The sequence below is a fragment of the Onychomys torridus genome, chromosome 7, assembly GCF_903995425.1.
Source record: "Onychomys torridus chromosome 7, mOncTor1.1, whole genome shotgun sequence".
Taxonomy (NCBI): Eukaryota; Metazoa; Chordata; class Mammalia; order Rodentia; family Cricetidae; genus Onychomys; species Onychomys torridus.
This window is the reverse complement of record NC_050449.1, coordinates 35641387-35655896: the sequence shown is the minus strand read 5'-3', so window position 1 is coordinate 35655896 and position 14510 is coordinate 35641387. Positions and strand designations below refer to the sequence as shown.

At 41.8% G+C, this 14510-nt stretch overlaps 1 protein-coding gene across 1 annotated transcript in view; it reads left to right on the top strand.

Moving 5' to 3' along the window:
* Window positions 1-14510, top strand: part of Sc5d (sterol-C5-desaturase) — a 15812-nt gene extending 1302 nt beyond the window's left edge. The window contains exons 2-6 of the mRNA XM_036193310.1: window positions 969-1050; window positions 2912-3129; window positions 7495-7627; window positions 10085-10185; window positions 10498-14510. Coding sequence (XP_036049203.1) covers window positions 2920-3129; window positions 7495-7627; window positions 10085-10185; window positions 10498-10953 — 900 coding nt within the window. The 5' untranslated portion in view covers window positions 969-1050; window positions 2912-2919 and the 3' untranslated portion in view covers window positions 10954-14510. The remainder of the gene's footprint in view (window positions 1-968; window positions 1051-2911; window positions 3130-7494; window positions 7628-10084; window positions 10186-10497) is intronic.

Here is a 14510-nt window from a genome sequence, read left to right as displayed (position 1 = left end):
TTTCTTTCAGTGAAGAAAAATATAATAGTTTTAAGTCATCTAAGTTTAATAGTGCATTTATTTGCTGGGGAAGGAACCAGGGCTTTGGACATACTAGGCTGGAGGAATGTCACTACAGCCCAGGCCTATTTAATTGATAACCACATTTTAAAGAAAAAAAAAATACTTCTGCAAAGGCGGTATAAGATTTAATGTAAACTTCAGTTTCAAACAATAATACCTGATTAATTTAGAGTCCAGGGAGCCACTGATTTTAAGGGGGTTAGCCCTTAAAATTACATACAAAAGTATATGAGCATGTGGGTGTTTATTACTGTATAGTACTTGACACTAGGTTTTTTTTTTTTTTTTTTAAACGATCAGTGGCATATATGATGGAGATCCAAATACCTAACACTTAATATAAATTAATTTTTTTTCAGGACAAAGTGGGAGAAAACATTGTGATCCATCCCATAAGCAAAGGGCTAAGCCTCTTAGTATATAAGATCCTAGTGGTGCTGCAAACCTTTGGACTAGGCTACTTGGAAAGCTGTGGCTTGAGTACTGGAGCTGGAGGGAGAAGTGGGAGAGATTTTTGAGGAAGCGGAAACATCCCAGGGAAAAGCGAGCACAGGATAAAGATAGAGACCATTCACAGAAAAAGTGTAATTTATTACAAATATATACTCAGTATCACTTAAGGTAGATAGGAATTAAGTATGTACCAACATGTCTCCTCTTCCCTATTGAGTTGAAGACACCCTACCCCAGGGATTCTGGAGAAACAGGCACTGTCCTCCATCATCAGAGAACACACAAAGCAGTTCCATACCTGTGGAGAGCAGCTTAGCAACCTGGCCCAGGTTACACATGCAGTTTCTCCTTGCAAGCATCCTGCATGTAATCGCGCCCTTAGTACAGGAGCACTCAGTGACTCAAAGCCTGAAAGCCCCGAGAACCAAGCAGTTGTTTTCTTTCTGCCATAGGTTCCGCATCAGACTCATCTGATGACAGGTCCTGACTCCAAGTGACTGACGAGCACCTGTTGCTTCTTGGGTGACATAACAGGTATCCCTACCTCCGCCTGTGCCTTCCGGCCATGTTTTGCTTTTTTGTTGTTTTGTTAACTTTGGATTTACTTCCATGTGAAAATGTCCGAAGTAGCTGAAGACAGCCTGCTGGGTGGCAGCAAGGAGGAAGCTGCTGTCATTACTGCCCAGGACAGGGTTGAGGGTGCTACTGGTGTGTGGTATGTTTCTGACACATCTTACTGAAAGAGACAGTGTGGGAACTAACAGCACACGTGACTTTTGGACTGGAAAGACAAACTGTTGAATTTTATGTGGAAGTGAGGATCCAAACATTGCCTAGGAGAGAAAAATGAAATACTAACCATGTTTGATAAAGTGGGCATGACAATTAAAAAAGTAAACAGGTGTCACTAGTGGCTGCATTGATCATGAAACCAGACGGTGTAAATGCAGAACTGTTGATGCATATTAATAGGCTGATGCATGTTAATAGCAGCATTAACAAGGAAGAACTTGGAAAGTGGGACAGTGGAAAATATGTCAAAGTCTAGTGAAAGGTACTTGGGAACTTTCCTACTGCCTAGACAACTCTTTTGCACTTTCTCCTCCTTTACTTCATGTTAAAAAGAATGTTTACAGCATTTTCTTTTCCTCCACTGTACCTACAAGACAACCTTTCTCACCAGACAGTGTCATACTTAGAAAAGCAAGTGCTTATATATTGCCGGCATAGTTCACATAGGCCTGGCCACCCTAATGTCCTAGAGTAGTTCATCCATAAAGATCTAGTCCCAAAATTGCTTACCCTGCAAAATGGCATTGGTAGATCAGCATTAATAAATGTTTACTAGGGCTGGGGAGATGGCCTCAGCAGTTAAGAACACTTGCAGAGGGCCCAAGTTCAGTTCCCATTGTTCACTTCAGACAACTTGCAACCACCTGTAACTCCAGCTCCAGGGGAGACTGTACCCTCTTCTGGCTTCTACAGGCAAACATATCCACATAAAATAAAATAAAAAGAAGTGTTTGCCATGTTAGCAGACAGTAATAAGCCAGCAGATAGTTGGAATATTTTTCTTTCTCTTTATGTTTGTGTGTATGTGAGTATGTGTGTATGTGAAGGTCAGAGGACAGCTTCAGTTGCTGCCCCTGGGTGCTTTCCATCTTGTGTTTGAGATAGGGTCTCTCATTGGCCTGAGACTGTCCTAGGTAAGCTGAGCTACGGACCAGGAAGTTCCAGGGTCCTCCTATGTCTCCCTCACATCTTGCCATAAGTGGGATTATTTAGACCCAAGCCTCCATGTCCTGCTCTTCACCTGGGTGCTGGGGGCTCCAAACGCAGGTCCTCAGGTTGGCAAAGCAGGCACTTTGCTGACTAAGCCATCTCCCCAGCCCAACTGAAGATTTTCTAACACTCAAACGACCATGAATAACTCAGGGGAGGCTACCCTTGAAGAAATGCTGCACCTTGATTGTGTTGCTTCTGGTGGCATGGTTTGGAAACTGCTGGAAGGTTATTGAACGAGTGTGCCTGAGGATCGTAGGACAGCATAAGTGGCCATGTTGTGAACCCTTATGGGAAAAACACTGAAGGTGTTTGTGTTAATAGCAGTGTTTAAGCCAAACCTTAGGGAGATCTTGCACTGTGTTGCTCCATCCCTTGGGAATACTGACCCTGCCATGAAATTAATGTCTAATTTCAACACTCTATAATATGAAGAGGTCAGACTAGGGATGATACCCTGATACTTTCTTCTGCTGCCAAAGGTGGCATGTGGGGAGGATGGTAGACACATCTATGCTACATAAGATTGTTCTTAGTCTAGAAACTGTATATACAGCTTTTCTGAAACATTGTAGAGATGTGAGGAGTGAAGTACCACACATTTGTCCTATAGGGGCTGCAATGGACCTGGTTCTCAGTGTTGCAGATCACTACTTCTTTACTCCATATGTGTATCCAGCCACGTGGCCTGAGGACAATATCGTCCGACAAACTATTAGTCTCCTGATTGTCACAAACCTGGGTGCTTATATCCTCTACTTCTTCTGTGCAACCTTGAGCTATTATTTTGTCTATGATCATTCATTAATGAAGCATCCACAGTTTTTAAAGGTAAGAGATTTTTCTGGCTTCTTTAAAAATAACGATACGCCGGGTGGTGGTGGCACATGCCTTTAATCCCAGCACTCGGGAGGCAGAGGCAGGTGGATCTCTGTGAGTTGGAGGGTAGCCTGGGCTACCAAGTGAGTTCCAGGAAAGGTGCAAAGCTACACAGAGAAACGCTGTCTCAAAAAACCAAAAAAAAAAAAAAAAAAAAAAAAAAGAAAAAGAAAAAGATAAAGAAAAAGAAAAAAACAATACAATGTATTTGTGAATTTTTCAGTTAATTAAACTGCTTGTATGTGAATAAAGTTTTTGAAAACAGCCCCTGAATGGGTTGGATGTTTGTATAAGGGTTAATCACCTCTTTCCTTCTTGTATTCTAAGTAAGTGGATCTTGTCTGTTAGCCTGGAGATCTTACTTCCCCATTTACATAGATGAGAATCACTCTGCTGGTATTGATTAATACATGTATGTAACAATTGGGCTTATGTAACTATTTGACTCCCTGGCTCTTGCAAGCTGAATATTTTTACCATGTGTGTTCTCCATGGCTGAGCTGGGGATTCAGGTTGAGCGGTTGAGACATGTTCTTGGAACACTTGGAACAGTTTCTGTGACCACAACTGGCATTTGTCAGATAGTCCCTGAGCTGAAGGAGCTGGGGAGGGAAGTCCACTAAAGATTATCCCATTAATAGAAACTCAGCACACAGATTTGGCAAGGAGGAGAAAAAAAATTCAGAAGTGAAGCTGCCTTTGTTTGGTATAAAGGAATATATAGTCAGAAGATTTCCTGTGTCCTGCCTGGCCCATGGTTGGGACAGATCTCTCACCTGCAGTCCCACAGCCTTTTATAAAATAATCACACAGAGGCTTAATATTATTTGTAACTGCTCAGCCATTTGCTCAGGCTTATTAGTGAACTAGCTCTTACACTTAAATTAACCCATTATTCTTATCTGTGTCTAGCCACGTGGCTTAGTAACTTTTCTCAGTTCTGCCTTGACATCTTGCTTCCTCTGTGTCTGGCTGGTGACTTCTGACTCAGCCTTCCTCTTCCCAGAATTCTCCTTGTCTGCTTATTCTTCCTATACCTCCTGCCTGGCTACTGGCCAATCAGCATTTTATTTATCAACCAGTCAGAGCAACACACATTCACAGCATATAGAATGACATTCCACAGCATCTCCCCTTTTCTATCTAATCAAAAAGGAAGGTTTTAATTTTAACATAGTAAAATTACATATAAGAAAACAGTTATCAAGTCAGAATTACAGTTACAATATCTAGTCTATTTGTATTTGGCAAAATTAAAGAAAATATTTTGCCATCTATCCTATTTTGTGAGTCTAAAGTCTTATATCTAATTTATCTTTTATCATACATAACCAAGGAAAATTATAACCATCTAGACTTTAACTACATTAAAGACTCCAGAAGGATATAATATTACCTAAGTAAACAGGAAGAGCATTGTAAGCAACTTCTAAAAATCTAGAATGTCATAGACAGCTGGCTTCCTGGACAATCACCCAAAGTCCCTGTGCAATGTTGGGACATCCTACTTCAGCCTATAGGCCTGCAGTCTCTCAGTTGCTTCTCTCTGTGTCTTGTAGAATGTCTGGCAGTTTCTTCTGTGAAGCAGGAACCTGAAGGACCATGTCACCTTGCAAAGTTCAGTGGTCACCTTCCTATGGGTCCTGCATGTCCAGTTTATACAACATACTGTCAAGCAGTCGATGTAAGGGCACTTTTTTGCCCAGTGACTAACTTTTGCCACAAAGAAAGCAAACTCCATAATGGGTTTCTTCAATGCCCATTATCTTCTCTGAGGTAGATTGGTGCTGCCAGGAGCAGACATGTTTCAATGTCCAGAAAGTCTAAATTTTTTAAACATTTTAAATGCCATATTCTATAGGTCTTTGAAGTGTTTGAAGATTACCTACCTAATTGGAATTATATCTATGTATACCTAGAAAACTTAACTAACATGACTGTAAGTTTGATTATCATGGAGACTAATTATTAATCTGTATTTCTTAATTATACATTACAATTTCAAATGAGCTACACAAACATACCTTAAACAAGAGCAGAAATATACATACAATATAAGAAAATTAACTTTAAATTTGTAATAAACTAAAATCTATAGCAATGTAAAACATTTCAAACAGGTGTTGCTCTTTAAAAGTAAATTCAATAATCTACCCTTTATTCTATCATATCTATATCCTATATTTCTATATCACATCCCCTTTCTTTTTTATAAAGAGATTGACTATGACCAATAACAGTTTGTAACCATCAACCTGAAAAAAGACCAACACCCATAATCTGTTTTTTGGGAATGTGGGTGTAGTTTTCTAGGCTACTTCCTGCCGATAGGGAGTACTCATCATCTTATGGGGACCCTGAGGAAATTAAGAATTATGGTCAAGTCCTGACTGGAGTAGTCTGTGACGCTGTATTCTCTGCGCCAGTTGCCTTGAAGATATTATGGATGTTGGATCATCTGGAGACCTCTCAGGGGATCTTCCTTAATGAAACCATATTAGCTTGGAAGCAATCCATAGGTTCTCATCTTCTGTGGAAACAAAAGCAGAACCTCTTTTCCAAAGCAACATATCCTTAGACATAAATTTTGAAATCAAGATATCTTTAAAATATACATATTGATTAACTCAGCAGCTTTTACAATCAAATGTCTCTCTGCAGTTAAACCCAGAGACAATATAATCCAGACTCTGATTTCCATCTTTACATGCTTTTTTATATTTTACTTTTACTTTCTCTTTAAAGACTTTATTTTTTAAAACTTTCTATTTCTTTATGTAACTGTCTATATTCCTTTTCCTCTCTTTTCTAAGCCTACATACATTTTTACACACATTGTAAACCATTTAAAGTCTTATTCCATCTGAATCTGTCTTATTGTGAATCTATTGCTTTAAACTGCAGAGTGGTTAGAACAGAAGCAGCAGCCTTGGTTGTTGACTCTGCCCACCTCAGCTTTCCAACATGGTGGAACTACATTTACTGCCAGCTCTGGGGGAACATGCTCATTGCTGACTCTGTGAAGCAGTGTGTCTGTGCTTCCATCCAGTAACGTGTAGCCCAAAAGCCTTTTCTTTCTTATCTTTTTGTTTTGTTTTGTTTTGTTTTGTTTTGTTTTGTTTTGTTTTTTTTGTCTGTACTAGCAAAAGCTAAATCCACCACACAGTGTGCTGCACAGCTTGGATATGCCATTGTGTACAGTGGCAGGAATCCACCATGATGTACTCAAGCCCATACTCTGTGAACCTACCATATTGTAGCTCAAGTCCCCACAACATGGCGTCTCTGTACCTTGCCATCTCTATATCTCAACCTGCATGAGACATGAAGTAGCAAGCTGTTTTGGGCTCCGTTATTGTGTGTTTAGAAGCCCTTTTTAAACTCTTTTAGGCCTTATGGAAATTTGGGAGCCCCACATTGGGCACCAAATGTAGTCAAAAGATTCCCTGTGTCCCGCCTGGCCCATGGTCGGGACAGTCTCTCACCCACAGTCTCACAGCCTTTTATAAAATAATCACATAGAGTCTTAATATTATTTATAACTGCTCAGCCATTTGCTCAGGCTTATTACTGACTAGCCCATATACTTAAATTAACCCATAATTCTTGTTTATGTTTAGCCACATGTCTTGGTACTTTTTCTCAGTTCTGTCTTATCATCTTCCTCTGTGTTTGGCTGGCATCTCCTGTCCCAGCCTTCCTCTTCCCAGAATTCTCCTTGTCTGCTTATCCTTCCTGCCTGGCCACTGGCCAATCAGCATTTTATTTATCAACCAATCAGAGCAACACATTCACAGCATACAGAACGACATTTCACGCAGGAATACTTTTCTTACACTTTCCTGTACATTAAAATTTTCACTGGAAAAGTTTGGAAGTAGGCTTTTTAGTATAAAAGAGAATTTAGTACCTGGAGAGTACACTCAACAGTTAAGAGTGCATATTTCTTCTGCAGAGGACCCAAGTTTGGTACCTAGCACCCATATTGACAGCTTGCAGCTGCCTGGAACACCACTCCCTGGGGACTTCTAACCTCTGCAGATATTGCATTCACATGCACATATCTACACACACACACACACACACACACACACACACACACACACACTTATTTAAAAATAATATATGAAATAAAAATCTGAGGAAGATAGAAAATTGAAAGGTAGGAGTATAGTTCAGTGGTAGAGTTCTTGCCTGATAGAAGCCAGAGTCCAAGTACAGACAGAAAATAGTTAAAAGTCCATCCCTAATCAACTTTATGACAGTTTTGTTGAACAGATTTTGTGACTTTGAAATAATTGGAACTTTCATCTTCAGAATCAAGTCTCTCGGGAGATCATATTCACCGTCAAGTCTTTGCCCTGGATAAGTATCCCCACCGTTTCATTGTTCCTGCTGGAGTTGAGAGGCTACAGCAAGCTCTATGATGACATAGGAGACTTCCCAAATGGTGAGCAGACACTGGGAGGGTCCAAGTACAAGTTAGTCGAGCCATCCCCGCCTCTTTCTGCTATTTGTTCATGTGTGAGCATGTGTGTTCTTGTGTGCCACAGGCCAGAGGGCTACCTCAAATATCACCTTTGGGAATACTCTACTTCTTGGATTTGTTGTTGTTGCTGCTGCTGCTGATCTTAGTGACTAGAGTGGGGAGGTGAGGGTTGTTTTTTTTTTTTTAGACAGGGCCTCAGTAGGTAGTTCTGGCCAGCCTGGAACTTAATTAAATAGGTTAAGTACATAAAGATCCATCCATCCACCACTGCCTCCCAAGTGCTGGAGTTAAAGGCATGTGCCACCTGGCCAAGTCTAGACAGGTTCCCTCATTGGCCTGAAACTTCCCAGTTCATCCAGACTGCTTGGCCAGCTAGCCCCAGTCTGTTTCAACCTCACTAGTGCAGGGATTCCAAATCCACATCTAGCATTTTTTATGTGATTCCCAAGGATCAAACTCAGGTCCTCCTGCTTGTGAGGCAAGCATTTCCTGGCTGAGCCATCTCCCCAGCCAGCCTGTCTGCCTTCTCTCCTTTCCTTTCTCCCCTCCCTCCCTTTTTCCTTTTCTTCTTTCTTTCTAGACAGAGTCTTGCTAGGTAGCCCAGAGTGGCTTTAAATTTGCAAAGTGTGCCTCCATGATTGTCTTGCAGTTATTTTCTTTAAAGCACCAAAGATGCCTCTTTCTCCTTTCTTTCAAACTGCCCAGTTGTTTTGACTGTTCTGCTTCCTTCCATCATGTCTCTCCACATGCGTGGACTTTCTTTACTTTACTGTCATTTTTAATGGCAGTTTGGGATGATTTCGTACCTAAGGGAATACTGATCAGGGATGGGCCCTTGTATTTGTTTCTTACGATTGTTACCTCCAACTGCTGGGAAAGCAGTATGTGAGAGGGCAGAGTCTGCTGCCCTGCTGCCTAGAAACTAGAAGGCACCTGTCACTGTCTGTCTGTCCTCCCTCTCATCTGTGCCTGCCTGCTTCCTTGATTTCATTGCAGAAATGCAATACTTTATATGCAGCTTGCATTCTGATGGTTGTATAAATGTGGTCATTGTTTCATATCTGTAAATATTGTCATAGAATATATTAATTATAGTAGTTCATTGTTTCTCTGTCCAGAATTTAGAAATTGGCTCCTACGTTTAGAGCTTTAGACTTTCTTCTTTAAAGGTAGTCTTGCAGTGATGTGACCTATGTGCAGTTCTGAAGTTACTTCAAGACAAGTTCCTGATATCCAGAGTACAGGAAAGCAGGATAGTGTTCATTGATTGGCAGGTGCCAGCAGCAGTTCATGGCTCTGCCCATATCAGCCCACTGCTTTTCTCCAGCAGCTCTGTGGAGTAGGTCTTGCTGCTCAGCTGCTTTTAGAAGGGACATATTAGGGAACAAAGTGTTGAGAAGCTGCCTATGTGCTCAGCTAATAGATGGTGGGTCAGAGGCTTGAACCCAGGCTTGCTGTGTGCTCTCAAAGTCGGAGGTGGTTAATTAGAAGAGGCTTTGACAATGAATGAGGGAATCAGCAAAATCAAGGAGAGGGCCTTCTAGACATGTTGGGACAGTGTGAGCCCAAGTCAGAGGTAAAATGCCACAGGCACAAGAGGGAGTTGGTGCATCAGCTTGGTTGGAGCAAAATCCCAGGAGGATGAGGCTAGAAATACCAGAAAAGGACTCATTATGGGGTGAGTTTCTAGAGTGAAGGTATTGAGTGGGAAGTAAAGCTCTAGGTAAAGGGGCAGTACTCAAAGATAGGTTTAAGAATGCTAACAGGAAGGAAAGCAGTGGGAATGTCCTGTCTCATGGGCATCTTTCTAGTTTAAGTAATACTTGAAGGAGAAAGATGACTCAGGAGTTAAGAGGACCCAAGTGCAGTTCCCAGTACCCACACTGAGCGGCTCACAACTACTAGTAACTCACTCCAGCCACAGGGGACCAGAGCCTTCACATGCACACACATACACATAATACAAAAGAAATCGTTAACATCTGGGCAGTGGTGGTGCCCCCTTTAATCCCAGCACTCGGGAGGCAGAGGCAGGCGGATCTTTGAGTTTGTCTACCCTGGTCTACAGAGTGAGTTCCAGGACAGCCAGAGCTACACAGAGAAACCCTGTATTGAAAAACAAATATGCAGAATAATAAAGTTAAGTCATAAAAAAAAAAATACTATATGAGCAATTTTTATGGTTTTGTATAGGAGCTAAAATTTAATTAAAATTACAAAATTAATGAAAGGTAGAACATTTCAAGTTGTTAGGTGAGGGGAGATGTAAGCAGTTCTGGGTAGTGAAGGAAGATGACCCTCTAATATGTTGATTGTGTTTGAGTTTCGGATCCCCTCTTGTGTTTGTGTGGACGTGTGGAAAGGGAACACTCATTCTGGAGCCACATTTTGACACTTGTTCTGTATGGCCTCTTTTAGGCTGGATTCATCTCATCGTTAGCGTGCTGTCCTTCCTCTTTTTCACGGACATGCTGATCTACTGGATTCACAGGGGCCTACACCATAGACTGGTCTACAAGGTAGAGTCTTTAGAGGGGGGAGAGGAGGGGGGCGATACCACACATTTCAGTATTACAGACTCAGTACTCTAGAGTCTAGGTCTTTCTCTTGCCTGAATTAAATGCCCAAGAAGCTCTTCTGGTCACCACTCACCCCAGGGCCTGTATGCATTCTAGTTCTAGTTTTCTTTGTGGGACTGGAGAGCCTGTCTTAGAATTTTAACCTTGGGAGTAAAGAAGGGGCGATTTTGCCAATTCCAGGTAGGCCATATCTGTACCAGAGGTGGAAGCTAAGTTTGTACATGGCTCTAACCATATCCCTTTCCTCCTCAGCGCATACATAAACCTCATCATATTTGGAAGATCCCCACTCCATTCGCAAGCCATGCTTTTCACCCTGTGGACGGCTTCCTCCAGAGTCTACCTTACCATATATACCCCTTTATCTTTCCACTACACAAGGTGGTCTACTTGGGTTTATATGTCTTGGTTAATGTCTGGACAATTTCTATTCATGACGGTGATTTTCGTGTCCCTCGGGTCTTAAGGCCATTTATTAATGGGTCAGCTCATCACACAGACCACCACATGTTTTTTGACTATAACTATGGACAGTATTTCACACTGTGGGATAGAATTGGAGGCTCTTTTAAAAATCCTTCCTCCTTTGAAGGGAAAGGACCACATAGTTATGTGAGGCAGATGGCCGAAAGGGAGTTCAACAACCTTGCAGTAAATGGATGTAAAAGCGAAAAAGTGTGCAATGGAGAGTTTACAAAGACTAAGTAGATTATTGTGCAATTATTAAATATTTTAAATAAGGAAATACTCTACACACAGCCAAGATACATAGTGCATAAGTGGTGTCATTTGGACGTCAGCATTTGTGTTCTGACGGTAAACTGAGGGAAGATGCTGGAAACAGCAAGACTGTGATCTAGTGGCCAATGTTTCAGACATTGGTCCAGGGAACATCTTGTGTCTCTGCAGCCAGCAGATCTGCAGACTGTACAGCCCCAACAACTTTAAATAAGACAGAAGATAAGCTACAAAAGAAGCTGGTCTGCGTCCTTTTGCCTTAATACACTCATATTCATTAAGGGGGAAAAAAATCTATTGTGCTTAACAATACTGAGACTAGCCAAGAAATACTAATATGAAGATGTCTCCTGTTCTGGGAGCGGCTGGCTCTGCAGTGGAGGTAGAGGACTTGCAGGACTTTGTTCAAATCGGAACATCAGCCCGAGAACTATCTGATACACAAGTGGCTATGCATATGATTTACTTAATGGCTGGTGTGATAAGATTATATTATCTTCTTATACATAGGCGCCTTACTCTCAAGGGCATTATCAGACTTTAATAATGAATAAATAAATAAATGGTAATTTTTTAAATGTCAGCTCTTCTATGATTCAATCCAGATATGAGATTATTTAACTAAAGATCTTGATTCATATCATTTAAAAGTACTGTTTAGTAAGCCTACAGCCATGAATCTGGATAATCCTAGATATAAACTTGGGGCACCCAGGTGGCACATCTCTTTTTAATAAAATGGACGCACTGTACTTTTGATGTATTCCAAGTTACAAAGCTGATTTTTGAAATGAAGGGAATAATTGCCAAATACTTAAGCCTACCTGAGATACGCACACTTTGAGACCCCCATCACCATTTCTTCCCTCTCTTGCTACTGCCTCTGCAAAAAAGTCTCACAGCCACCTCCATGAAGAAAGGTGGGTGTTATGAGTGTGTTGGTGTAAAGATAGTCTATTGGCTGTTTATGCAAAAACCAATAAAAGTTGATCATGACTGCTATCACCCACTTAAATGTTATAGACCAAAATATCCTTTATTTAAATCAGTGTCACTCTGAAGACATAGAGTTGATGTGGGTTATAAAAGCTGAGAGCATCCCAGATACCCAGGGTCACACTGCTGGATGTGAGTTTTTACTACAAGGATCTCTCACTCAGCAAATCCTTTCTCATTTGCTAGTTGACATTATCAAGTGCTCTGAGGCAGGGAAATGGGAAATAAAGAGGCTCTGTGTAAGGATCTAGACTTTATTTTCCTGGAAATAGAACCCACCAGGACGCATCACTAAGATAAGGACTGATTGAGATGCTGAATGAATCTGACACCCAGCTCTTGGCAGTGTGCTGTGGATGCCACATCAAGAAAGAGCAAACAAGTGGGACTTCTCTTCTCAAGGCTCAAGGGAACACCAAGGAAGAAGCCAAGGCCAGGGGAGAATGCTGCAAGACTCTGGACACGAGGGGCCATCGTGCTTGTGAACTTATTGCAACTGTGTCTGTCTGCACACCGTCCAACCAGGGAACATTCCAGCATGGATGGGTTTGGGGGACTCACAAGGTCCCACCTCTAGCTGGGGGGCTATTGACAGTGGGTGGCCGCTAGGGAAGGGAGAGTCAGTTTGTAGTGGTGCAGTCTCCAAGTTGGCTTTTGTGCCAGTGGGCGACCCTGTACCTCTGAGGCTAGGGGCAGCTCTAATTGGACTCTGCCTTATAGAGGAGAAGAAACAGAGAATGTGAAATTGGGAGAGAGGTCGGGAGAGGCTGGGGTTGGGAAAGGTAGAGTGGATATGATCAAACTGTATTGTGTATGTGTATGACAAACGGGGGGGGGGGGTGGGGATTGATCTTCAGCCTCACTTCAGGAGTTGCTGCTAGGAGCCTTGGAGTAAGAAGAGTGAGTCACAGCAGGTGCCCTTTGCAACCTTGCTTTTCCCATCTCATAATGGATGAGCCACTGTCCCTCAGTAGGGTCAAACACAGAGAATGGTGGCTTCTGCTTCCTGGCTTCAGTGATGATCATTGTGAATCTTCTGCTGGGTCCTCATCAGGAGTATGGTGGAGGAGGCTGCTCTCCCCTTTTCGTTGGAGCATGAAAAACATCCAGATGAGTTACAGGAATACATAAGAAAAATCAAACACAAGATGTTGCACGCTGTGAGTCATCTTTGATGAGGTAAATAGCTGGTATTCTTGTTGCTGTAACATTCTTTTTCAAAACCACTCATAAGCCAGTTTACAGTAAAACAGAGACAAGGGAGTGCATGATCCAGGTGGTAGTGGGTTTCACCACTAGGGCAGGGGTTGGTATTGGAAGAAAATACTCATAAAAACTTGTTATAATTTACTTTGTGAAGAGACATTGAAGATAATTGTCTAGGGGCCAGGCTGCTGCCTAATGGTAGACAGAGTGCATGCTTGGCATACACAAGGCCCCCAGCTTCATTCCCAATCTGGCCAAAATGGTTGTTTGTTTGTTTGTTTGTTTGTTTTTTGAGCTGAGGATCGAACCCAGGGCCTTGCACTTGCTAGGCAAGCGCTCTAACCAAAGTGTTTTCTTCCTAAATCTCTAAAGTCACATTGAGGATTTTTATTAATTTAAGTGCAATAGACTTTGAAAAATAAGTTATATTCTAGTTTCTTTAACAGCAGACTCCTAAGTTGAGCCTATCAAATGCTCCTGAACATGTAACTATTTGTTCTTTTATAATGAGATTTTCTTAAATTTGCTAAGAGGCTTAGCATTTTGAGTCAGTTCCCTGGTCAGACTTGTGTTTGGGTATCTGGGCAGAGTCCCATCACTCAGACATCACCGACCGAGTCAGAAGGTAGTCATTTGACTTGAAGCCCTCTGCGCCCTCTCCTGGAGCCAGCTTATCTCATAGGCTTCCGTTCATCTCCTCCATTATGTATGTCTATTTCTTTTAGTATTATCATCTCACTCATTCATTTATGAAAAGTTGACCCCCTGACATGCTGCTAAAGAAGCAAATAGAAACGCCACGCACATCCAGCTGTGAAGGTAGCACTGCCTGTAGTTCTGGACTGCTGCTCCAACAGTGTAGTATGCTGCTGGCTTTCCTGAAGTTACGTGTGCCTGCCCCGATTGTCCAGTTCAGCCTTGACATCCATACACCAATGCCCCCCCACCCCACCAGTCAAGACAACATGTCCTTCACTGGGGCTTGCACTGTCTCCCTCTGCGGTTTCCCCAGCCCCAGGTAACCACTGACCTACTCCGTCCCTGGGGATTAATTTCATCTGTTCTAGAATTCCATTTAAATTAAATCAGATGAAATATACTCATGTGTTGAGCTTTTTTTTTTTCCAGCTTAACATGTTTTGATACATGTGCTGTTGTATTTATCAATAGTTCATTCCATTTCATTGGTGAGTAGTGTTCCTATTATGACATTATACTAAAAAACACACTACTGTCGGCTAATCTGTATTCTGTTCATGGATACCTGGGTTATTTCCAGTGTGGAGATATTTTGAATAAAGCTGTTAGAGACATTTGTGAACGAT